Here is a 24,979-nt window from a genome sequence, read left to right as displayed (position 1 = left end):
AACTATTTAAGTTGGTCCAATAAAAGATATCAGATCCACCCAAGGAACCTTGTCTGCCTATGTCCTTGGACCAACAGAGCTACAACCTACACCCCTGTATATATGAGGTAATGCTTACATCATTGATTAACTCTATCTTTTTTTCTTTCTAAATAGAATCTCCCTTGGAGGCACTGTGAGAATTCATGGAACACAGACCGCTGTTTCTCCAATTATACTATAGCAAATACCACCAACATGACAAGTGCAGTGCTTGAATTTTGGGAGTAAGTTGAGAAGAATCTTTATTTGTGTGCATATGCAAAATTCAACTTTTTATAATAACATACTTCCTCAAATACAAGGCAAGGTTTTTTCCCCCTTTTAACATGGGGGGAAGACCCACATCCTGGATTTGAATACAAGCATGGTTGGACGGCTGGAGTTCAGAGCCACAGAAACTGCTTGCACCTGTCACCTCCCCTACTACAGCCTCTGCCTACCCTGCCCTCCTCCCCACCACTACTCTGACTCTAGTCCCACTCTGGTCCAGGGCACAGAACATGTGGTCACTCCAGCCCTTGCTGGGTCATGCAGCGGTTGTGGTTGTGGTAACTTCAGCCCTAACTCCAGTTCTGGGGCTAGAGCAGGACCTGGTGCCACTGCTGGAATACATGGGCTGGACTGACCATGTGCTCCATGTCCTGGGCCAAACTGGAGCTAGAACCAAAGCTGCAGAGGGTAAGTAGCAGTGGAGCAGGGCTGGTGGTGAGGGAATGACAGACGCAGCAGTGGCATGGCAGCAGGGAGGGATGGGCGGGAGGGGCAGATGGCGTGGAGACCAAGCATGGAAGACATAAGCACAGGGGGCAGGTGGGAGGGGGAAGTGGTGCACAGGCAAATGCCAGGGGACATAGGCAGGAGGAGGGGCAAGTGGTAAGGGGCAGGTGTCACAGGGAGGCAGAGGCCTGGGTGAACAGGCAGGTGGAAGTGGCAAGAGGCAGGGGTCAGACCATTTGACTTCCCCACTGCCTCCTGCCCTGCTGCTGGTTTCCTCACTGCAGTGGTGGAGAGAATGAACTAAGACAACTCTCTAATAGTTAAATTCTATACATGGAAAATGATAACACATTTATTATTTTTTCTTGTCTAGTATATAAGTACTGAGAGGTCATCTTAACTTTAAAACTGTCTTGGATTCAGATAAATATGGTATTACATCCTTCTTTGGAATATTGAGTTGTAAAATATGCCATTCTTTTTGCTCATTTTAGACGTAACATGCACCAAATGACTGATGGTTTGGAAAAACCAGGGCAGATCCGATGGCCATTAGCAATTACACTGGCAATTGCCTGGATTCTGGTGTACTTTTGCATCTGGAAGGGGGTAGGCTGGACAGGAAAGGTAAGACTTAGAAATATTGATCAGATGAGATTCAGTAAGGACCAGTGCTGCAGCTGGGATGGAATAATTGCTTTCACAAATACAGAGTGGGGAATGAGTGGCTAGGCCACAGTACTGCAAAGAGGAACCTGGGGTTTACAGGAGGCCATAAGATGAATGTGAGTGAACAGTGTGTCATGGCAAAAAAATCAACAGCTTATTAGGTTGTATGAACAAAAGTATCACTTGCAAAGCAAGGGCAGTGATGGGCAAGGACAAACAAATGATTTACATAATTATTAAGGGCCTGGGAAGCAATATTTATGGGGAAAGGCTAAAAGGATTCAGATTATTTAGTCTGAAGATGAGAAGTCTGAAGAAGAGTTTTGATTAAGAGTCTTAAAATACCTAAAGGGTGTTTACAGAGTGGCTGGGGATGGGCTTTTTCCATCACTGTAGGGGACAGGATTAAGAGCAAAGGACTAAAGATTTGTCAGGGTAAATTTATTTTGGAAATGAGGAGGAACTTTCTGGCTATAAGGGTAGTCAAGCATTGAAACAGAGTATCTAGAGAAATTGTGGACTCTCCCACCTTTCAATAGCAGGTTAGGCAGACACTTGGCTGGGATGTTCAGCTGTGTTCAATGATGCTACCATATTATACTTGATTGAATTCTTCATGTAGATCTTCATGTGGCTAACGAAAAGCTAAGTATTCATAGGACAATAAAAGAAATGACCCATTGTGTCTGTTAGTTGAGCTGAGCCTGTTTGAACAAAATGGTTCCAATACAGAACTTCAAACCTGGCAATCCCATCTTTCTTTCCTACTTTCAGAGGAGGCAGCAAGATCATTCTCTGTAGCCTGACTTTACAGTTACCCATCCACAAGACTTGGAAATCAAGATGTCAAGAGGCCTGTGGGGCAGTTATCCCCAACAAATGCCATCCTTCCACTCCCCTCTCTACTAGGAAGAGGAGGACTTATAGGTTCAGAAGACAGAGCTAAAAATGCTCTTCTCCAAGCTTGGCTGTGACTAGGAACACTGATGTTGTGCAGACTAATGCTTGCAGTGCCAAACAATATGAAGAGATATGTGAACTAGAAGTTCAGGAGCAGCCCAGTCCTATTCCTCATTTGTGGCCCTAGGGGCACCCAGAAGAGTAGCAGGGAATGTTAGTTTACTTTGTAGATGTGCTAAGTAGGGAATTCCAGAACTGTTGACTTGCTGTGTGGCACTAAATGTAGAATGCCATTTCCTACCCACAAAATTTGACATTTTTTGTTGTTGTTGTGACACAAATAGTTAAAACTACTGAAATTTTACTGGGAGCTAGGGGGAGATCCAGGGCAGTGTAGTGCTACAGTCACATCCCCCTGTCAGCTGCATGCCACATGCATAGTGATCTCTCTGAGCTCACCAGCTGGTCCATGCAGGTGACTCTGGAGCTCAGGGGATGAATGCCACCACTTTTAGCCCTGCTTCACCCCTTTCTTTCCCCTGCCTCTAAATTTAGCACAGAGAAGGGGATGGGGGGAGGTAAATGGTGGCAGTAGTTGCCCCTGGACTCCAGAGGCATGCAAAAACAATGCTTGTGACAAGAGCCTGCACTGAACAGCTGGTAATCTCAGAAAGCTCCCTGAATGGAGCTCCAGAAGGACCCTGTGCTGATCAGGTAGGAACCCAGAGGACTCAATGCACATGTGCTGCACAGCTGAAGGGGGTATGACTATATCCCCTTCACTCCTTTCCTGTATCCACCATTTTATGTCTAGATTTATAATCCCTTGTTTCTTTCCAATAGGTGGTCTACTTCTCTGCTACTTATCCATATGTCATGCTGCTTATCTTGTTCTTCCGTGGAGTAACACTGCCTGGAGCAAGGGAAGGCATTTTGTTCTATATAACTCCTAACTTCAGTAAACTTTCTGATTCTGAGGTAAACATATATTCTATGTAAATAAAAGTTCCATACCAATTGTTTACCATTCAAATGATATCTAATCAGCCTCTTGCATGTATGTATAGACATAATAAAAACATAATTGCTTTCTGCAATCAGGTATGGCTGGATGCTGCCACACAGATTTTTTTCTCCTATGGTTTGGGTCTTGGTTCACTGATTGCTCTTGGAAGTTACAACCCTTTCCACAATAATGTTTACAGGTAAAAAGATTATTATATGTATTACAAAAGTTCTTAGATGTCCCAGCTGAGATTAGGTCCTATCCTGTTGAGTATTGCACAGACAAGGGTGAGAGCCATGCCCTGATACTAGGATCAGAGCCTCTTAATATGGAAGACAAAGAAACCGATAGGGAATTCAAAATTGCAAAGCGTAATTAGGCAATTTACCCAGCATGACCCAGAAAGTGTCAAATAACTAGGAACTGAACCCACAATTGAAAAGCGTTTTAATCATGCATCTTACCAGTGAAAGTTCCCAACAATAAAAGAAGTAAAAAACAGTTTCTGTGCTTTACTGCTGCTTCAGATCAGGCTGGTTAAGGTATTCTGCAGCAAGCAGCACACAAGAAAGTTATAGGTCAAGTATCACAACTGGCTACTTTTGACTTCCCAGCTCAGCCAATTATCCGCTTGTGACTGGGTATCTGGGGGGTGGTATATGACACACATCTGAAGGAAGGTTTGAACTTAGGCCTGTGAATTCCATTGCAAGACACTTGCACTATTCTAGCACTTGCACTATTCTACCACAACAACCCACCACTCAACAGCACCAGTTAAAAGTATTGACATATACCAGTATTTTTTCATTCACTAGCACTTTACCTTTCTTTCAGGGATTCCATTATAGTGTGCTGCATAAATTCATGCACAAGTATGTTTGCTGGCTTTGTCATCTTCTCCATTGTTGGGTTCATGGCTAATGTCACCAAGAGGCCTATTGCAGATGTAGCAGCATCAGGTATGTGTGTTATATTTTTCCAGAGTTCAATGGTATCCATTATTTTGTTTACAGCAATATCTATTTGAGCTACCATTAATCATTTATATTTCCCCTATTAGTTTCCTTAACTACATGTTAAGTGAGTGCCATCTTACATATTAACAGAGAGAAAGGGAGAATTCTTGCAAGTCTCAGAGCTTCATATGCCACCAAATGAGTTAACACTAAGCTGGATGCCCTCGACTGAATCACCTACTTGCAAACTACATGTAGTCTTAGGGCATTTGCTAAGAGACCCAATGTAGGCCAAAACAATTAAATAATAATGGGTGCACATTTAGTTACTATAGAGCTTAACAAGATTTTAAATAGTTATGAAAATCTGAGCAATGGCCTTCTGTTGTAAAAGTTTCCAAATATATATTAAGTGTAGAATAAATACTGATCAAAGCAATGAAAATCATTTAGTTTACTCTCATTTTCATGTCAGTATTATTTAACATTAAGCCTTTTCCTGACTGGTCATTTTTTACCCTTTTCCCAATGGGCCTAACCCTGTACAATTTGAGTTGGACTGGATACTTTGTCAGGAAAATTGCTTAATTAAGACAGCCAGCTGCCTCATTGGGTGTCACACTTGGAAGGAATTTGCATAGTTTGCTTGCAGTTCTCTGAATTTTCTTTAGCTGGAAAAGCTATAGTTTAAGCAGAGCTGATGGTTGCTGTGGCCCAGTTGGTATGCCAGGTATCCATCCATCTACTGGAGCCACGAAGAGGAGCATTCAGTCAACTAGGAGAGGTGTATGGTAGCCCCTGATAGATTCACAGATTCATAGATGTTAGGGTCGGAAAGGACCTCAATAGATCATCGAGTCTGACCCCCTGCATAGGCAGGAAAGGATGCTGGGTTTAGATGACCCCAGCTAGATGCCTATCTAACCTCCTCTTGAAGACCCCCAGGGTAGGGGAGAGCACCACCTCCCTTGGGAGCCCATTCCAGACCTTGGCCACTTGAACTGTGAAGAAGTTCTTCCTAATGTCTAGTCTAAATCTGCTGTCTGCTAGCTTGTGGCCATTATTTCTTGTAACCCCCGGGGGCGCCTTCATGAATAAAACCTCACCAATTCCCTTCTGTGCCCCCATGATGAACTTATAGGCAGCCACTAGGTCGCCTCTCAACCTTCTCTTGTGGAGGCTAAAAAGGTCCAGGTTCTCTAGTCTCTCCTCGTAGGGCTTGGTCTGCAAGCCCTTAACCATACGAGTGGCCCTTCTCTGGACCCTCTCCAGGTTATCCGCATCCTTCTTCAAGTGCGGTGCCCAGAATTGCACGCAGTACTCCAACTGCGGTCTGACCAGCGCCCGATAGAGGGGAAGTATCACCTCCTTGGACCTATTTGTCATGCATCTGCTGATGCATGATAAAGTGCCGTTAGCTTTTCTGATGGCTTCGTCACACTGCCGACTCATGTTCATCTTGGAGTCCACTAGGACTCCAAGATCCCTTTCGGCTTCCATGCCACCAAGCAGGTCATTTCTTAGGCAGTAGGTACGCTGGATATTTTTACTCCCTAGGTGCAGCACTTTGCATTTCTCCTTGTTGAATTGCATTCTGTTGTTTTCTGCCCATTTGTCCAACCTGTCCAGGTCTGCTTGTAGCTGTTCCCTGCCCTCCGGCGTGTCCACTTCTCCCCACAGTTTTGTGTCATCGGCAAACTTGGACAGAGTACACTTCACTCCCTCATCCAAGTCGCTGATGAAGATATTGAAGAGTATCGGTCCAAGAACCGAGCCCTGCGGGACCCCACTGCCCACACCTTTCCAGGTCGAAACCGACCCATCCACCACGACTCTCTGGGTGCGACCCTCTAGCCGATTCGCCACCCACCAGACTGTGTAGTCATCCAAGTCACAGCCTCATAGCTTGTTCACCAGTATGGGGTGGGACACCGTATCGAAGGCCTTTCTGAAGTCTAAGTATACGAAATCCACCCCTACTCTTGCGTCCAGGCGTTTTGTAACCTGGTCATAAAAAGAGACTAGATTAGTTAGGCACTATCTGCCTGCTACGAACCCGTGCTGATTTCCCCTCGGCATAATTTGTCCTGCCGGGCTCTCGCAAATGTGAGCCTTGATAATTTTTTCAAAGACTTTGCCAAGGATGGAGGTGAGACTGACTGGCCTATAGTTGCCCGGGTCCTCCTTCCTCCCCTTCTTGAAGATGGGGACCACATTGGCCCTTTTCCAGTCCTCCGGGACTTGGCCCGTGTGCCACGAGCGTTTGAATATTCCCGCCAGTGGCTGTGCAATGACGTCGGCCAGTGCCTTCAGTACTCTCGGATGGAGCTCATCCGGGCCTGCCGACTTAAAGGCATCCAGTTCCTCCAAGTGACTCTGCACCATCTCAGGGTCTACGCATGGTAGTCTGGCGCCTTGCCAGATGGACACTATAATAATATATCTTGATATATTTTAACATATGTATGAAATTTACTTCTGCTTTTCTAATTAATGGGATTTTAATCCCAAGAACATTAGACGACATTAGTGGTATCCTCTCCTTGTTGTTTGAATGGAGCCTGCATATCCCTATGATCCTGGGAGCTATGCTAGCAGTAAGCATAGCTTCTGAAAGGGTCCCCCAAGCCAGACAGGTTGAAGGTGAGGGATCTGACAGAGAGAGATTCCCTGGCCCTCCAGGTTGGTAGTTGAGGATAGAGTTAACTATTATCCCAGAAAAAGTAGCTTGTTATGAAACTTACACTATCACATCAGAGTTGGTTGGAGTCAAATGTAAACATACCTTGAAAATGGGAAAAGGAGTTACAGACTGGAACCCAGAATGTACTGAGACCTTATAGACCAAGAAGGGCTTAATCCCTAGTGAAGGAATTGGGGAAATACAAGACGGACATACAAGTTTTGCAAGAGATACACTTATTCCTGTTCCAGGTGATAATAGAGATCAACAAACACCCCTTTTTTTGTGTAACAAAGACAGACAGACATGAATACAGCACAGTTTTTGTGCTAAGCTCAAGAACATAATTTTTTCTTATGTATTTCCGAAGGTTCAATGAAAGAATCTCCATCCTCAGAATACAAAGCCAGTGGTTCAGTATCACAGTTCTAAATATATATGCCCCTAGAGAAGAAACAGAAGGTACTGAGAAAGATGCATTCTATGATTTATTCATGCATCTGTATGAACACATACCAAAAAATGATATCATGTTTGTACTAGGAAACAGCAAAGCAAAAGTAGGTAGAGAACAGATATACAAACAAGGGGCTGTTACAGAAGGCCTGCACAACATTTTCAGAGGAAATGGGCTAAGATTCATTTGCTTTACCTCAAGAAAAATATGATTATTAGGAGAACAATAACTTCCCACAAGAACATTGCATACAAATGTGGGTGTCTCAAGACAAAAAGCAGCAAACCAGATTGTTCATATACTTATACACAAACAATACAGAAACAGCATAAGAAATATAAGAAGTTTCAGAAGTGTGAATTTAGACATCTATTTTCTTGTCAGAGGAAGTATAGCAATGCGATTGAAAGTAGACAGAAATATGGTATTGTAAAATAGGGAAAATTTTACATTGAATAGCTTAAATAGGCAAAGGTTAGTGAACAGCATCAAGCAGAACTTAAAAACAGGTTTCAGGCCCTTGAAGAACTCTCTGAAATGAAGAAATAAGCTAAAATTACAATGATGTAAGTGTCAACAATCAATGGAATAACAAAGAATAGTAATCAAAGAAAGTACAGAAAAACAGTAAGGATACAAGAGAATGTCACAAGGAATAGGTAGTATGATAATGAATGTAGGCAAGCAACAAATAAAATAAAATCAGCAAGACAAAAGCTCCTCCAGTGAAACCAGAACACGGGCACATGTCTGGAAGAATATAAGGACATCATACAAGAAACAAAGAAAGTTCTAAGAAACAAAAAGCATCAATACCTAGTGAGTCAACTCCAAGATATCAAGAGATAAGATAAATTATGTAAAAAAATTATATGAAGGAGTTGGGAACTACAAACAAGGATATCAAGCACAATGAAGCACCAGGAACTAATGGCATTGCAATTGAAGTGATAAACTATGGAGTGGAACAGCTTTATAAACAAATCCATAAATTAATTCTCCTTATCTGAAAATCATCTACCTGATAATTGGAGAGAAGCCTTAATATGTTCCATCTTCAAAAAAGGGCAGCAAGCTGGAGTGTCAAAATGAGAGGTATTGCCCTATTAACAATGACGTATAAAGTATTTTCTAACATCTTGCTACAGCAATTATTACTTAACACAAAATAAATTCTGGGGGAATACTGGTGTGGACTCTGCAAGTATAGATTGACAACAGAAAAAATCTTCTCACTAAGACAAATAGTTGAGGAAAAATGGGAATCCAATAAAGCATACATATTTTGTTCATAGACTTCCAGAAAGCTTATGATAGCATACACATGTCTGTGGGCCATATTAGCTGAATTAGGAATTCTCAACAAACTAATTGAACCCATTAACATTTGCATGCATGAATCAAGAAACAGAATTAGCATTTACGGAAGAAAATTGGACCCCTTCCCATTTAAAACTAAACTGAGACAGGGAGATGGTTTGTCTTCATTCCTATTCAGTTTGCCAGTGAAAAAAGTAACCAGGGGCATAAATGACATAAGGGGAGGAGTTCAGCTGAATGGAGAGCATGAAGTTTTGCAATATGCTGCTGATATAGCTTTCATATATGAAAATACAAATGATATAGAAGTTCTGTATACCTGACTAATAAATGAAGCAAAGAAAATTGGACAAGTGACTTTGATAAAATAGACTGTCTGCTGGTAAATGGGATAGCAGTAAGTCCAGGACCTCACATAACTATAAACAAACAAACCAAAAAAGCAAGTGACACACTTCAGGTATTTAATTTTTGTATCATAGCACAGGATGGTAACATAATGGAAGAAATTAAAGGAAAAACTACTTTGCATTGCCCAAGCTCCTGTCATCCAATCTCATCCCAAGGAAAACCGTGCTTCAAGTCTATAAAGCCATAATCAGGCCATTATTAACATTTGGCAGTCAAACCTGGATTGTCTCACAAGCAAGCAAGATACTATTCAATTGTTTTGAAAGGAATATTTTACAGAAAATCTTTGGTGTACAGTATGATCCCATAATACAAGAATGGAACGTAAGAACCAATAATGAGCCATATCAGTTTTACAAAGCCCAGACCCTGACACAGTTAGTCAGAGCACAATGACTACAATTGCTGGGTCAGGGTAAAAGAATGGAAGCAATCCATACACCAAAGAAAATGCTCCTTGGAGTACCAGGTGGGAGACAGCCTCCTGGAACACCAAGTTGAAGATGGCTAGATGATATGGTGTCAGACCCACAGAAATTAAGATGGATGGCTGAAGAACAAAAACACACAACAGACAGGAATGAATGAAAAGAGTGGAGTCAGCCAAGTGCTTCTAGGGTCTATAGTGCTAAACTACAAGAAGATTTAGGAGTTAAATCTTCTTTCACTGTACATATGTAAATGGCACACCCATAGGCATGGAACTGCATTTTTATCAGTTATACAGTTTGCAATTCAGTGATGCCCACACAGGCTTCCTGTGAAATCTTTGGCTAGTGGGTTTCGGGCATTTGTCCAGGGAGTATGGCAATAGGGTTCCAGGTGCCTTTCAGCTAGAGCAGGTAGTTGAAACTGCATTTCCTACAATCTATCAAACACTGCCAACTACTAGATATTGGCCAGACATTGCACAGATACCCTGAAGCTGACCAAATGCACCTTTCATTTTTCATATACATTGGATACAATAGTTACAACACTGGAAAAATCCCTGCTCTGTTGGAAGTGTAGGCCCAGGCTAAAATTTAGGGGCCCTCACTTCCAGGGCAACATTTAACTTCCTGACCTGCATTTCCTGTGGTTTGTGATCTTCCTCCTGGCCTCACATATCTCTTTCTCTTGGCTACCCAGTGGGCTAACTTCAAAAGGTGGACTGGAGAGTTGTTCTTATTTCCTCCAGGCTCAATCTGGAGTTCACCTGAGAATTGACTGAGGCTGCACATGCACGTGGCATGGTCATCATTGGTGATTTTAATTATCCAGACATCTCCTGGGTGGAACAATCAGCCAAGTTGGATTGGTCACGATCCTTCCAGACATGTGTCGAGGAGCCTCTTCCTGACTCAGGAGGTGCATGGGCCAACCAGAGGTGATACTTTGCTAGACTTGATCCTGGCCAAAGGAGATGATCTCATGACTGGCTTAAATATAAAGGGAAGTCTGGGCAACAGCAACCATGAAACCATCATGTTCACTGGCCAACAACAGACAGACAAATTGGATAGCAGGGTTGAAGTCTTGGACTTCAAAAATGCAAATTTCAACAAGTTTAGGTCACTAGTAGAGCAAGTGCTGCAGGACCAGGGACTGAAGTTGAAAGATGTGGAGATACCATCCCTGCAGTCTTGACTCCCCTGTGTTGTAACACATACACATGACATGAGTTTTGCTTTTAAGAATTTGGGGTGCAGTTCCCCCCAAACCCCAGCACTGATCTTCTTGAAACTTGGCTGGCTTTGTAGCTTTACCAGGGGCCACCATTCCTGCAGTTTTCACCCCCCTGTGGTGTAGTACACAGATGTAACATGAGTTTTGCTTTCAAGAATTTGGGGTACAGTTCCCCCCAAACCCTGGCACCGATCTTCTTGAATCTTGGCAGACTTCATGCTCTTAGTGGAGGCTACTCCCCTGCAAGTTCCATCCAAATCAGACAAAAAACAACAAAGTTATAGATATTTCATTGATTCTCCATTATACCCTATGGCCGGATCTCCGAGGCGGCTCCGAAGCTTCAGAGCTGCTTCGACCGGATCGAAGCAGAAACCTAGTCTGGCTCTCCAGATCAGATCGCTGGCATCTGAGGCGGCTGGATCCAAAGCCGGATCAGATTGCTTCTGACTCGCCCAGGCCTAGTAAATAGCTTGACTCTCTATTTCTCTCTCTCTCACTCTCTCTCATATATGCCAGTATTATTCAAAGGTGTTCAGGCCATGCAGCTGTCATTGATTTCAATGGATATTTGAAAATCAGGTCTCTGAACAAGAATTAACCAGTCAAGGCAAACCATAAATGTCCTATTTCATTCTAGCCAGCTATGGATTTATGTTTATATAAAATATCCTCTGTAGACTTTTAACATCCTAAGATGATATAGTGTTTTACATGCCTTTTATACTCTAATGTAGATTTGCTGACAAATCTGTGTCAGGAATCAGATGTTCAGGCTGTGGAGTTCAAAGTTTGTAAATGCCTCCCCCTTTCCCCCCTTTGTTATCTTCAAACAATGTTATGTTTGCATCTTTCTCAAGCCTCATGTCTCACTCTTGGTCTCCACTGCCTCTGTGAAATAAGCCCCTCTAATTCACTTCTGGCCACATAGGCCCAATCTCAGAAAAAGGGTCATGTAGGCCTTTTTGCTGCCAAAAAAAAAAAAAATATGGCAAGACAAAGGCCAAGCAAAGAGATGTCCATGCTCCTTTTCACAATACAGATACCCAGAATTTATGGCCATGACATGAGTGCTGCTATGTGGCAGGGCACTTGGGGTGCCTGCCACTTTAAGAGGGCAGGCAGCCTGCAAAGCAGGTGCAGGAGGGGTGGGGGGGGGGGGGGGTGTCATCTGATCCAGGGAGCTGGCAGGTATAAGTTCAGGCCCTATGAGAAGCTGGCAATAACATCTTGGAGCTTGCTGAGAGAACACCATCTCAACGGGATGTCTGCTGGCCAGAAGGCCAGCTTGGTGATAACACCTGTTAGACCTCAACTCCATACAGCGCCCAATGACTAGGGAGACAATGATCCAATTGCTCATGGATCCATAGGCAATTCCATACTAATGAAGTAAACAGTAAATAGAGGTGGAGCTTGACATGGGAGGAGAAATGGGTGGAACAGAAAGAGGGACAGAGGTGGAGTGAATGTTAGCAAGAGCAAGCAGGGAGCAAACAACAGCACACATTGCTCACAACAGCTTTGTTCGGAATGGAGACAGCTTTAGAGTAGCTCCCAAAAACCCAATAAACCAGGAGTCGCACTGACTGAACAATAGTTCTTTTCACATTTTATACACCATGATTCATGCTTATTAACATTCACTCCACCTCTGTCCCTCTTTCTGTTCCACCCATTTCTCCTCCCATTTCAAGCTCCACCTCTATTTACTGTTTACTTCATTAGTATGGAATTGCCTATGCATTTCCTTCATTTGCATGCCTCTCTGCTAAGAGTGCATGCGTAAGACTTTGACCCCAGCTTCTTTCAGTCGATTGTGGTTTCTTGCTGGTTCTTTCTGGTTCTTTGCTGATTTCAGGACCATCTCCAAGGTCTTGCTTCTGCTTTATCTCGTGACGGTAGCTGGTGGGCCGCATCTTGTTTTTCTTACACAATGCGCTCTAACACTATGACCTTGTTAGAAAACTGCTTGCCTAAGCATTTGCAATATTATTTTTAATAGATCATTCTGCCTTGTGACCAGCAGCTTTTGCTGAGACATAGATTAAAGCCTTCAGTCAGCTACAAATCCAGTGCTCCCCAAGATCCAAATCCTGTCACCCTAAGAACACCTAAAGCAGTCTGGAGGTTTGGGAAGGAACTAAGGGGAGGAGGAGGTTCCTAGGGGCCCAGGGAGTGTTCCAGAGCCTAGTGAGGGGCTGAGATCATGGGGCCAATGAGGGTCCAGAAACTCAAGAAGGAAGCTTAAATGAAAGAAAACATAAATGAGGATGCTATCTGCGAGGCATGGGATGTGGTTTAGGGAAGGAACAGACCCATGCAATTAGCCTATAAGGCAGAACCCATCATGCACCTAGTAGTCAGTTTTGAGAGAACAATTTATGAAGCTCTGCAGCAGCCTCCCTCATTAAGATAACTAACATCAAGGAGTGAACTGAAGGGGTGATTACCCACAAGGTGAGGGAGGGCTGCAGGGGCTTCACAGCCACCCCTGGAGAGGCACTCTGCCACAGCTATTTTGCAGCTGATGTCTTGCAGCTGATGTGTGTTAGCTTAAGAAGGCAGAGCACAGGCATCCTGGAGGTGCCTGTGCTCTGTAGCCACCTAAGGTAGGCATTCCTGGGGCTTGCAGGCCTGAGAATTCTGCGCCCCAGTAAGTCCCATTGACCAATTAGCTGATTCCCACTCCCACCAATTCCCATTCCCAGGGCATGCAGGATCAGGCCCCACAAACCCCAGGAATGCCTGTGTGTGGGTTCCCCTGTTTGGGATTCCCAGGGTACACATCAACACTGATGGGGTTCCAGGGCTGACTCTACCAGTCAGCTCAGGACTACATTAGAGAGAGTTCAAGACTCCAGCTGCGCATCTCTACAAAAGAGAAACCTTGGGTTTCCTTGCTAACAGAAGAACACCCAGGGTTTCCCCAGGTATGCTTCTGCTAGCAGGGAAAACTAGAGGTCCTCCATTTTCCAGAGGAGTGCCCTGAGTTGTCTTGCAGAATTGGGCCCTGACTACTCCCAGGATTAGCAGGGAACTGACCCTATGGGACAAGGGGAAATGTCTGTTCTGTTCAGTGACATCTGTTTATATCCTTAAAGCAGTATTGAGCATGATCTGAAAGAGATTAAGAACAGTTTTAAATGAAAGTCATTTTCCCCCTTAGCTTTCTTGGGTATGTATCCCCATGAGCATGCCTGTGCAGTTGGTGGTGCCGCAGGCCTGTCTGCGGTGCCACAAATCACACATGCTGCACATACAGGTCTTCACCGTGCTGCTAATTCACAGTGTGGTGGGCTTTTTTGACACAGGGGAATCCAGAAAAAAGCACCAGAAAAAAGCGAGGCAGTGCATGTGACAGCAGCACGTGTCACTTGAAACCAGAGCCTGGCCGGCCAAAGCATGCCAGGCAGGCTCCATTTGTCCAGAGTGCCACTGCTAGAGCCCCAGGATGCCTCCAGGACCCCAAATATGGTTTCTGGTGCATGCCGCAGCCTCTCCTACTCCACCCAGGGCAACTTGCCATGAGCCAGAGTGCACATGCAGGGGCATTCCCTGTGACAACTAGCAGCGGCACAATGCTATTTGTCCCTGGGGAATGCACATTGCTACTCATGGGGATGCACCCCTTAATTTTATCCCTATATAGTTGTGCCATTCTTTTAGACCCCTCCTTATTAGGTGCTTTTGTTTCTACTTATGGTTTTCAGATCATTGAGAAGCTCCTGATGCAACATATTCTTACATATGCTTTAAAAAAAATAAATTCATCAAGATGTTTTGCCATTGTGCCTTTAATATAGTCCTTTTCAGAAACTGACAGATGTCCTTCACTTTATTCCTTAGATAATCTCCCGACTTTCCATAAGATTCTATTGGCCAAATTCCTGAGTTTGTGGAAGTCTGATTTTCTGTAGTCCATTATCTTTCCCCTGCTGTTCTCACTTCTTCATTTCCTTACAATAGGGAGCTCTATCTTTTCATAAAGACTTTTACCCAAATTACCTTCCATCTTTGAATTCTCAGACAGGTCCTCTCTACTAGTTATAAAATGAGTTCCACATAAAAGTTATCCTTCCAGGAAGGATAAATGCAAAATGCTGTTGGAGAACCCAGGAGTAAAACTACTGGTATGATTGTTTACATTGGGATGCATGGAGAAAATGCAGTGTGAACTTCGCATTCAGAGCACTTAATTGGGAAAAAGATAGCTGATTCTTCAGGCTTTGTACAAATGGCTATAATAAATGCTTCAACAGGTCACTGTATATTAGAGTTGCAGTTATAAAAGGTTAATACTGTATACAGTTGTTAAACAGTCCATCATGTCAATATATACATTACAAGTAACACATGCTAATGCGCTTAGAATATTTATTCATACAAAATATTTACATCTGTAACATGCTCATAATATCTATCAATCATGTATTAAAACACAGGAAATTACATATAAATGGCACTTCTATACAAAGTGCAACCATATGATGTTTCCTTTTTGCTGCTAAATTAATAGAAACATTTAAGCTTTCTGTCATAATGTACAGAAACTTGTGAAACATTTCTGAGAACACCTGAAATTTCACAAAACTTTCTTGGCTTTAGGAATGACATTGCTGTTTATGTTCATCTTTTTTTTTTAATCTGAATTCATAGAAATTAAAAAAAAATAGGAATGGAAGTCTTAAAAAGTCAGGCATCATCAAAGTCAGTGTTTAACAGCAGTTCAGTGACCACTTTCCTGAAATGTTTATTTGAACCCCAGTTCAAACTCTTAATTCAAAGACTTTCTGAGGGTCACAAAAAATTAGTTCTTAGTTTCATGGGAAATTGAATGGTTTTTAGAGCAAACCTGAACCAGTGTGTGATTTTTTTTTTTTAACATTGAAAACATAAGAGTTTTTTAACCAGTCAGCCAACAAAATTTGTTTTCAGTAGAGGTTTGCTTTGATATTTTCAGGATCTTGAAGGTGCGAAAAGCCTCATGCCTCTCTGTCCAATATTAAATCAAATTAGATCTGTGAGATAATTAATCAGTCATTTTAACTTTTTATTACAGACTTCCATTGAGAATCTTCAATCAGGTTTAAGAATTGGGAGCTACTTAATTTAGAAAAAAAATCATCAGCCATTATATTTTTAACACATGTACACTATATGGAATTATAACGCACAATTACAGAACAGCTATGAAAGCAATGTGATTATAGAACAATAGTAAATTACCTTCCTGAGTTAAAAAGACCCCTACACATTAAGTAAATCTTTTAAAACAATTAATATACCATGAGAATCTGAGCGGATGAGTAATGTTGATATTTTGTGGTAATGATGTTTGCTTTTTCAAGCAATTTTACTCTGTTTCAGTGTTTGAACAATGGGTACAGCTGAGACAGAAATGGGCTACAAAGAGCTGTGTTGATTTCTAAACACGGAGTACATTTTTTAAATGTTGATGCAGAATTTGCAAATACCTGGTACCTGTTTTGGATTCTATTTGTCAAGACTTTTCCTCTCTCCTATTCAAAGCTGCACATCTTTCTTCATGATTTTCAAACAATGAGTGATGAAAGAAATGATGATATGTCATACCATGAAACAGTGATTTGGCTGTCTTTTGAAATAGGATTTAGTTGACAACATAAACAGCTTCTCTTGCAAATGTGCCTCACTGGAGGATCCACAAGCAGTTGACTCTGGTGTAGTGCTGTAATGCTACTTCAGTCATCACCAGGATTGATATAGAAATCTATCATAGAATATACAAATAACAGTGAAAGGTGCAAGCCAATTGGTATTTCCTAGGTATTACAAACAAGAGTTGGTTTACCCAGACCGAAAAAAAAAAAAAGCATGACCTTATTATGGCATTGGTATAGGGAATATTTTGTTGAAAGTTATACAGTTGAAATTGTGCAACTGCCAAACCTAGGTTGCCAGTTCCATGTTCCTACCCAGGTTTGATATTGGAACTCTTGTCAGCCTTGCTCAGTGCTTCAGTGTTGTAAAGGATATGTTATCTCTCTGACAGGTATCCCAGAAATACTAATTTTTAGTGAAAACTAACAAGAAGGATAATTTGTAATTTATAATTAAAAAGTAGGTTATCCACCTGCAGCAGAAGCACACTCATTTTATTTCTACTGTGGTTACTTTAGAAGTTTTACTTTCATGCTGATAACAGCTAGTTTCCAACTGTGCTGTGTTAACAAAACAAACCAACCCCTCTCCCCCCCTCTTATTAATGGGTATATATGTCATTATTTGAAATAGCAAATGGGAACATATATTTTTTCTCTGTCTCCATCACAGCAGTTTTTATATACACTTAACCACCATGCATAAATCAAAGAGGAATCTTTTCACCATTTGCTAAGGACAACTTTTCTGACTATAGTTAAATCTAAGAGTAGTCACTTGAGTATGTCCAAGAGAGAGCGTTCAGGAATGAACCCATAGATCCAAATTCTGTCTGAGAATTTACCCAGACAGACAATTTAATGTGGCAACCAGCATTTCAAACTACTAGTACTTGTTGTTATTAAAGTTTTATAACCGAAGGCACACTATAATTCCTTCTCTATCAATAACTATTGATTCAATATAGGAGCCTATTTTCTCTCCATTAACGCTAAAAAATTACTGTCATGCTCACCTAAATAGTCCTCAGATTGGCAAACAAATATAAAACAGAAGTGCTATGAAGACTAAATAACCCCACTAGACTTCTCCATTACTTCAAGTCTGAAATAACTAGAAAGAGAATTGCTAACCTTTCTCCCACTTCTTTTACCAGGTCCCGGACTGGCATTTTTAGCTTATCCAGAAGCAGTGACACAGTTACCGATCTCTCCTTTGTGGGCAATTCTGTTCTTCTCCATGTTGCTAATGCTTGGAATAGACAGCCAGGTAATGTTGTTTTTAAACAACAATTAATCCTAATAAAGGCAGATTATTTTTCTGTATGACATAAGACACCATAAATTTTCCCATATACTGTATTTACCCAAATACAAGATGACCCCAAATTTAAGATGGCCCACCAATAATTAGATTCTATTAATGGGAAATGTATACATTTGTTATAATTTTCCACTTATAGAATATTACTTTTGGGGCATCATCTTAAATTAATACCCACTACCACTGCAGGTGGTGGAGGGACAGATGAAGAGGAAGGCAGTAATGGGTCAGGCAGTGAGGCCACAGACACTGGAGGGAGCAGTAAGGAGACAGGTGGCAGGGGAGGCATGCGGCTTGCCCCATGCAACCTGCCCCCCCCACTCACTTACCCCTTCTGTACCTACCTTCTACAGCCTCTGGTCTGTCACCCTCTTCTGCCTTCAGTGTTGCTTCTGCCCCCCTCAGCCTCAGGCCTCAAGCCCCCCTTTCTCTAACCCCCTCTTTCCCCTCTGTGCTGCTTCTGCCCCCTGCATCCTTGGGTCCCTGCTCCTCCTTCCCTCTGTTCTTCTCCCTACCCTTGCCTGCCTCTCCTCCTCCCTCTTACCCTTGCTCCAGCACCAGCAGACTCCATTCCTGCTGTAGCCTGAGGCATGAAGCACAGCTGTTACAGAGCCAGGCCATATTCCAGCAGGGGTCCATGCTACAGGGGAGGAGCAGCAGGGGGGTACAGAGGTGGCTGCCCCCCACCACCTTATACTCAATTGTAAGATGAGGGGTTTCTCTCCTCTCTATGTTAAATGGGAGGGAAAAGTCATCTTTTAATTGAGTGAATATAGGATATCCCACAGTAAGATTTCCATGGTTACAGGAGCACATCTTGTGCAATGGGGTAGCTAGCAGGGGTAAGGGACCAGCAGGAACAGGATAACCAGTTGGAACTAAGCTACTTTCCTTTCCACAAAAAACCCCAGAGTTAGTAACTGCAGGTACAGAATGCAGGATGCTGAGATGGTGAGGTAGATGGAGCATCCCACAAGACTGTGGGGAGCTCCCCAGCATGCTCAGCAGTAGACCCGGAAGTGGCCCAGAAGCACTTCTGGGCCACTTCTGGGTTTGCTGGGGACTGTGCACCCCCTGCCCCTGCACTTCCTCAGCTCGGCAACTGGTGCCTCCTGGGACTTGGGGGGGGGGGGGCACACAGGGTCCCTCAGTGGGTGATTGCCAAGCCAGGGAGGTGCTGGGGGGGAGGGGGGAGCGCATGCTCCCCGACAGGATTTGAAGTGGACTGGAAGTACTTCCAGTCTACTTCCAGGTTCACCGCCAAGCACGTTGGGGGGGGGGGTCCCCTGTGCTCCTGTAGGATGCTCCATCCACCCCACCATCACAGCGATCATGAGTCACACTGGTACATCGTATGTATTAAAAACCTTTTAAAGCCATGTCTATGGCCGAATTGCTGATTCTATGAATCAGGATCGAATCTTTGGATTTGGCCGAATTGAATTGGGAACAGTGATCTGAATCAACGAGTCAAATCACTGTCCCCGATACAGGCTGAATCCAAATTGAATAGGGCTTGTTTCACATACCCCTACTGATTATATATTGCTAACATTTGACTAGTCATTACTAATAAGAACAAAACACTTCATTTTCTTGATAACCAAAATTACTTGATACCTCTCTAGGAAGCCACCTTTCAACAAAATCCACCAAAGCATAAGTAACTGTTAAATCTTATTATCGGTATTTTTTCATTAAGATTGAAGTTCACTGAAAAACAGTGAAATACCTCACACAGTCTGGGAGGAAATACTCTGAAATTAATTAGACCAAAATATTCATGATAGAGCTTGTCCCTAGGCTATAGTAACAACTGAAGAAGGTAGCCTAATATTATTATAAATCAGAGAAAATTAGGGTTGGAAGGTACCTCAGGAGGTGATCTGGTCCAAACCCATGCTCAAAGCAGGACCATCCTGAACTAGATCATCCCAGCCAAGGCTGTCTACCCGGGTCTTAAAACCCTCTAAGTATGGAGATTCCACAGCCTCTCTCAGTAGCTTGTGCCAGTACTTTGTGACTCTCCTGGTGAGATTTTTTTTCCTTTAACATCTAGCTTAAACTTCCATTATTGCAAGTTAAGACCTCTTTGGTATGTCATCTGCCACCACTGAGAAATCTAACTCCATCCTCTTAGGAACAACCCTTCAGCTAGTTGAAGGCTGCTATTAAATCCCTCCTCAGTCTTTTCTTTTCCACACTAAAGAAGCCCAGTTCCCTCAGCTTTTCCTCCTAAGTCATGTGCCCCAACCCCCTAACCATTTTCATTGCTCTCTGCTGCACTCTCTCCAATTTGTCCACATCCTTCTGTAGTGGGGGGGGGAGGGGGAGAAGAGGCAGGGGGAAAAACTAGACACAGTTCTCCAGATGTGGCCTCACCAGTGCTGAATAGAGGAGAGATAATCACTTCCCTCAATCTGCTGGCAACATTCCTAGTAAAGTGGCTCCTGGAGTCCACCAGGTTGCAGCCTCTGTACCTCTTCCTCCAGAACCACTTATTGAGGTTCTGGCTGCACTTTTCTCCTCACCTGTTTACTTTTTCATTCCTCATCCATGGTTCTACCAAAGCCTGGGGCCTCCTGGTTAACCTTCTCCTAGCCCTGGCCAACCTGGCTATTCATGTCACCAGGAAGGAGGCTCTGGCCAGGAGGGTTCCCAGGCACTGTGTGGCCATTTTCCTGGGTTTTCTCCGGTCCTGTCTCTGGGCAGAGCATCACTGGGCAGTAGCTGCCAGCTCTATAGCTGCATTTGAGAGTTGGTGGGTGGTAACTTGGGTGCTCTGTTTGGTGTCCCCTGAGGGTGCACTTGTTTTGACCCTCTGACCCACTTGCACTTCCCTTTTTGTCATTTTTTGTTGCCCGTATTCAGTTGTTCTCCACCTCTATTAGCACCCAGTTAAAAGGGGCTACTAAGTGATATGGTGGGCTAGGCCCACAGCCCTGGTAGTTAACAAACAGGCCTACTAAAGTGGGCCAATATGCTGCTAGCCTTCTTGGCATAAAGGACACACTGTTGCTTCATAAAATAAGTTATGTCTACAGGCTGTCAGGCTTTCTTCATTTTCTTTTCAACTGTTCCACCAGTTTTAGTGAAATGTTTCATTTATAAAGGAGCTGCCAGTATTGGCTAAGTCATGATTGCACTCCTAGAAATGAATGTTCTTTAATATTAATCAGGCATTCAGGAATTCAATTATCATGGAAATGACTCTGTGTGTGTAATATTTCTGAAATTTCCACATCGAAGGCCAGATCATCAACTAGTATAATCTGGCACTTTTGCATTGATTTAATGGAGCTATGCTTATTTATACAAGACAAAGATCTAATCCTGAATCCTTAACCTTATAATTTAAGCACCAATCTGGCAAAATTTTAAGCATATATCTAATTTTATGAATGTGTGTAATCTCAAATAAATGCATAAATAATTATTTTCAGGATCTAGGTTTTGGATGTACACACCTCTTCTTCCATTACAAAAAAGATAACTTTAATTTAAAGAAGTGAATGATAATTTATCATTTAAAATTATGAGAAATGTTGCAGCTGAATAATTTTGTACATGGATCTTTTTAGACAGAAACGGATTTTTCAAATGTGCTCAGCAGTGTGTTCAGCAAAGTCAGTGTGGCTCTAGGAAAATGCTGAGTGCTTTGAAGACTCACCCTAAATCTAATCATGAAGTTTTATTGCATTGTGTTTAACCTGGAGCTCTACTTATAGTTCTGCACTGTGGAAGGATTCATAACAGCTTTGGTGGATGAATTTCCAAAGTTATTACGCAATCGAAGAGAAATATTCATTGCCGTTGTCTGTATTATTTCCTATCTGATAGGACTGTCCAATATTACTCAGGTAAGGAGTGTAAAGGGTTTTTATCTTGCATGCTCACCTCATATTTTCAATCAGGTATTTTCAAGTGGCAAAAATCTCTCTCCGAAGATGATTAATTCAAGGGTAATAAAATTTTAAATAAGTACATTAATGAATGAAGATGATAAACATTTATTTCCCCTAGGACCTATAATGTTTGTAATTAAGATTCAATAAGGAAGCAAATAGTACTCATGTAAAATGACATCTACATGGAAGGGGTGTTGTGAGCATTAATGAATGGCCAGGTCAGGGCTGTCCTGTGGCCTGCAAGGGGTTAGTCTTTGACCCTTGTATTCCCACCCAGCCATTGCTTCCCCCATCATTACGGCTGTAGCAGCAGCAGCAGCCAGAGGCTCTGGCTTCCCCTTCCCTCTGGCTTCTGCCTCCTGTTCTGCACCAGGGGGAAGGGCAGAGCAACCCAGCATAGGTTGTGGTACCAGGGAACCCCATGGTACAAGGCACCAGTGCAGCACAGTGCAGTGGAGGAGCCTACACCCAGGGAGTTGAAGGTAGAACTGGGGCACCTGTGCCTGTGTACCCAAGCACCCATGTATGTGGTCGTTACGGGGGGGAGGGCAGAAGTACCCATGCACCAGATGCAGTGGGGGTGGATGGGCTGTCTGTGTGCCTGGTGCAGAAAGGGACCTGGGGGGCAAATGACTCATGCAGGTGTGGCCCCTACAGCATGTATCCTCCCCCTTCCCCCATTAACCTATCAAGGTGTGCAGCTCCCAGCCGCTAAAAAGTAGGCCAGCCCTGGACCAGATCACCCAAGGATGCAAATCTGCATGACTTGTCATTTAAACTGAGGAAGTAAGCAGGTAAACTTGTCCAGGGTTCATAGAACTCTTTGAGATCCAGGGTGATTAAGAAACAAAAAAGTATTATTTCTTCTCTGGGTCGCAAGTGAATACGGGGAAAATATTGAACTGAGAGTCAACCAGGAGTAGATCCAGAGCCACAGATCAACGTTACTCTAATTTTTTGGGAACCGTTGACTTTTGAAGAGGTAAATGATATGAACGTGAGCATTTTATATATGTGTTTTATACATATACACTTTAATGATGTGTATGTATGTGTATCAAGGGTGTGTGTGTGTGTGTGTGTGTGTGTGTGTGTGTGTGTAGATGCACACGCACGTACATATATATATATATATATATATATATATATGAAATTGTATACTGAGCTAGAATACTTTGCCATAATCTTGATATATAACTTACAAAATTATGCATAAGAAATGTACAGCTACTTCTAAAATAAATCCTAAGGGAATGCATTAACTCTTTCTTTATTTTCTTTTTACATATTCTAGGGTGGAATTTATGTGTTTAAGCTTTTTGACTATTACTCTGCCAGTGGAATGAGTCTCTTGTTTCTTGTATTCTTTGAATGCATCTCCATATCCTGGTGCTATGGTATGTGATATGTTTTCCTTACACTGCATGGAGTAGCACAGCTATAAAACCTGTGAACATTTTTAGCAATTCCACCTGCCTAGTATGCCTGAAACCCCGTGTCTGGAAAGCTGCCTGTGTGTATGTTAGTGCAGGGTATACTCTTTGACATTTCTCTCCGTATAGTTCCAGTGCACTGAAGGAGATGTTCTATGAGTGGCTCAATATTTCTTTGTAAAGACACTTTTAAGTTTGAAAGATTTCCTCCAATCCAACTCTTGGCATTTCTTCATTTTCTTTTGAAGTTTGAGTCCCACATGTTCAAAGGTGTGTCAGGACTGTTCTATTCAATGTGACAAGGCTTAGGACAAATGAATAGTCCCTCTCATGCTCCCACTTGGGAAACACAGCACTTTAAACTTGGAATCTTGGCCCCAGGACAGTAATGCTGGGGCTCGCTAAATAGTTAATGATCACTGAGCTTCATAACCACTTCCTCACTCCTTTTCTTCAGGCCCCATATATTCCCTTTCTTGGCTGCCATGGGCCATTTTTTGAAAGTGCCTAATCTCTTGTGTGGTATTTTGAGCAGTATGTTAGAAAGCCAGAAAACCACAAGTTCAAAACCCTCCTGGGGAAAGGCCAGAGTACTAGAATCAAGGTCCCTACCTTCCTGTTTGAGTGCTCCAGCCATTCAGCTATTGAAGCTGAAATACAGATGACCTGTTTCTAGGCCCTTCTAGAACCTGTTGCTTGCTTTCAGAGTAAATAATGCACCCATGTAATGCTTTAAATTACACTCTACTCTACTTTCAGTTTAGGCTCATGTTGCTGGTCCTCTTATTTCTAGTCTGGTGCAACAGCAATGATGTATAATACTCTTATTGTTAATGGGACTTGCATGAAATTTTTTCTTGCCTAGTTAATCAAAAAGTTCATATCTGAAATAGATTGATAAGAATACCCTGCAGATAACTGGACAGTATTAGTAGTGCACAGAGAATGTCTTTTAATATGTCAAACCTGTTAAGCTTGTAATTTAATTGTATATCTTTTTTTATTTCTCTACTTCAGGTGTTAACAGATTTTATGACAATATCCAAGAGATGGTGGGATACAGACCTTGCATCTGGTGGAAACTCTGCTGGTCATTCTTTACTCCTATAATTGTGGCAGTAAGGAATAAAAATTATTATGTTCACACTCATCTGAAGGGTATAAACAACCCAAAGTATGCACTACAATATTATCATGCCATCTAGCATATTAATGCAAATGCTAACCTCTCTCCTAAATTGCACAAATAAAAAAAAAAAAACCGTGCTGAAGGTAGTGGTGTAAGATCAGTGTCAGTAAGAGAAGAATCAGGGCCCTACATTGTTAATATTTTGGAATCAGTGAAAGGAAGGACAGATTTTTTAATTCTGGAATTTATTCTAGAATCTTTCAGAATTTGGTAAGTAAATTCATGCACTGCATCTTGACCATTTAATTCATATTTATACATCCCATATCCATTCTGCTTTAAGATATAGAATGTCCAAAAAGTGCCTCTTCCCATAAACTAAATTTCTTCACAAGAGTTACAAACAGAGCTCCCAGAACTATTGCTATTTGTTCTTCTGCCCTTTGAGAGATGTTGCCAGGTTTGTCACCAGATTATACTGTGGCAAAGTGGGGCTCCCTGCCTAGCCAGAGTGCTAGGTTCCCCACTTGCCTTTGGGCACGCCCCCCACCTGACTCTCCTGCCATGCCTTGTTCTTAATTAATTAAGATGTTAATTAAGGTGGGAGGCTGCCCATTCATGCCCCAATGCCAGGGGGTGCTATCTGCGGCTCCGTACCTCCCCTACACCACAGCCCATGCCTCGCAGATGGCATTCAGCTGTTGATCTCAC

General features: G+C 42.5%; 1 protein-coding gene across 2 annotated transcripts in view; it reads left to right on the top strand.

Annotated features, from left to right (window-relative positions):
- SLC6A1 (solute carrier family 6 member 1) overlaps nucleotides 1-24,979 on the top strand; it is a 147,160-nt gene that overhangs the window by 104,604 nt on the left and 17,577 nt on the right. For both annotated transcript variants that reach the window (XM_006264451.3, XM_059715989.1), the window contains exons 5-13: nucleotides 157-266; nucleotides 1,254-1,386; nucleotides 3,172-3,306; nucleotides 3,430-3,533; nucleotides 4,172-4,296; nucleotides 17,632-17,744; nucleotides 21,527-21,658; nucleotides 23,001-23,103; nucleotides 24,157-24,257. In XM_006264451.3, coding sequence (XP_006264513.1) covers nucleotides 157-266; nucleotides 1,254-1,386; nucleotides 3,172-3,306; nucleotides 3,430-3,533; nucleotides 4,172-4,296; nucleotides 17,632-17,744; nucleotides 21,527-21,658; nucleotides 23,001-23,103; nucleotides 24,157-24,257 — 1,056 coding nt within the window. The remainder of the gene's footprint in view (nucleotides 1-156; nucleotides 267-1,253; nucleotides 1,387-3,171; nucleotides 3,307-3,429; nucleotides 3,534-4,171; nucleotides 4,297-17,631; nucleotides 17,745-21,526; nucleotides 21,659-23,000; nucleotides 23,104-24,156; nucleotides 24,258-24,979) is intronic.

The sequence above is a fragment of the Alligator mississippiensis genome, chromosome 12, assembly GCF_030867095.1.
Source record: "Alligator mississippiensis isolate rAllMis1 chromosome 12, rAllMis1, whole genome shotgun sequence".
Taxonomy (NCBI): domain Eukaryota; kingdom Metazoa; phylum Chordata; order Crocodylia; family Alligatoridae; genus Alligator; species Alligator mississippiensis.
This window is presented reverse-complemented; position numbering and strand designations above follow the sequence as displayed.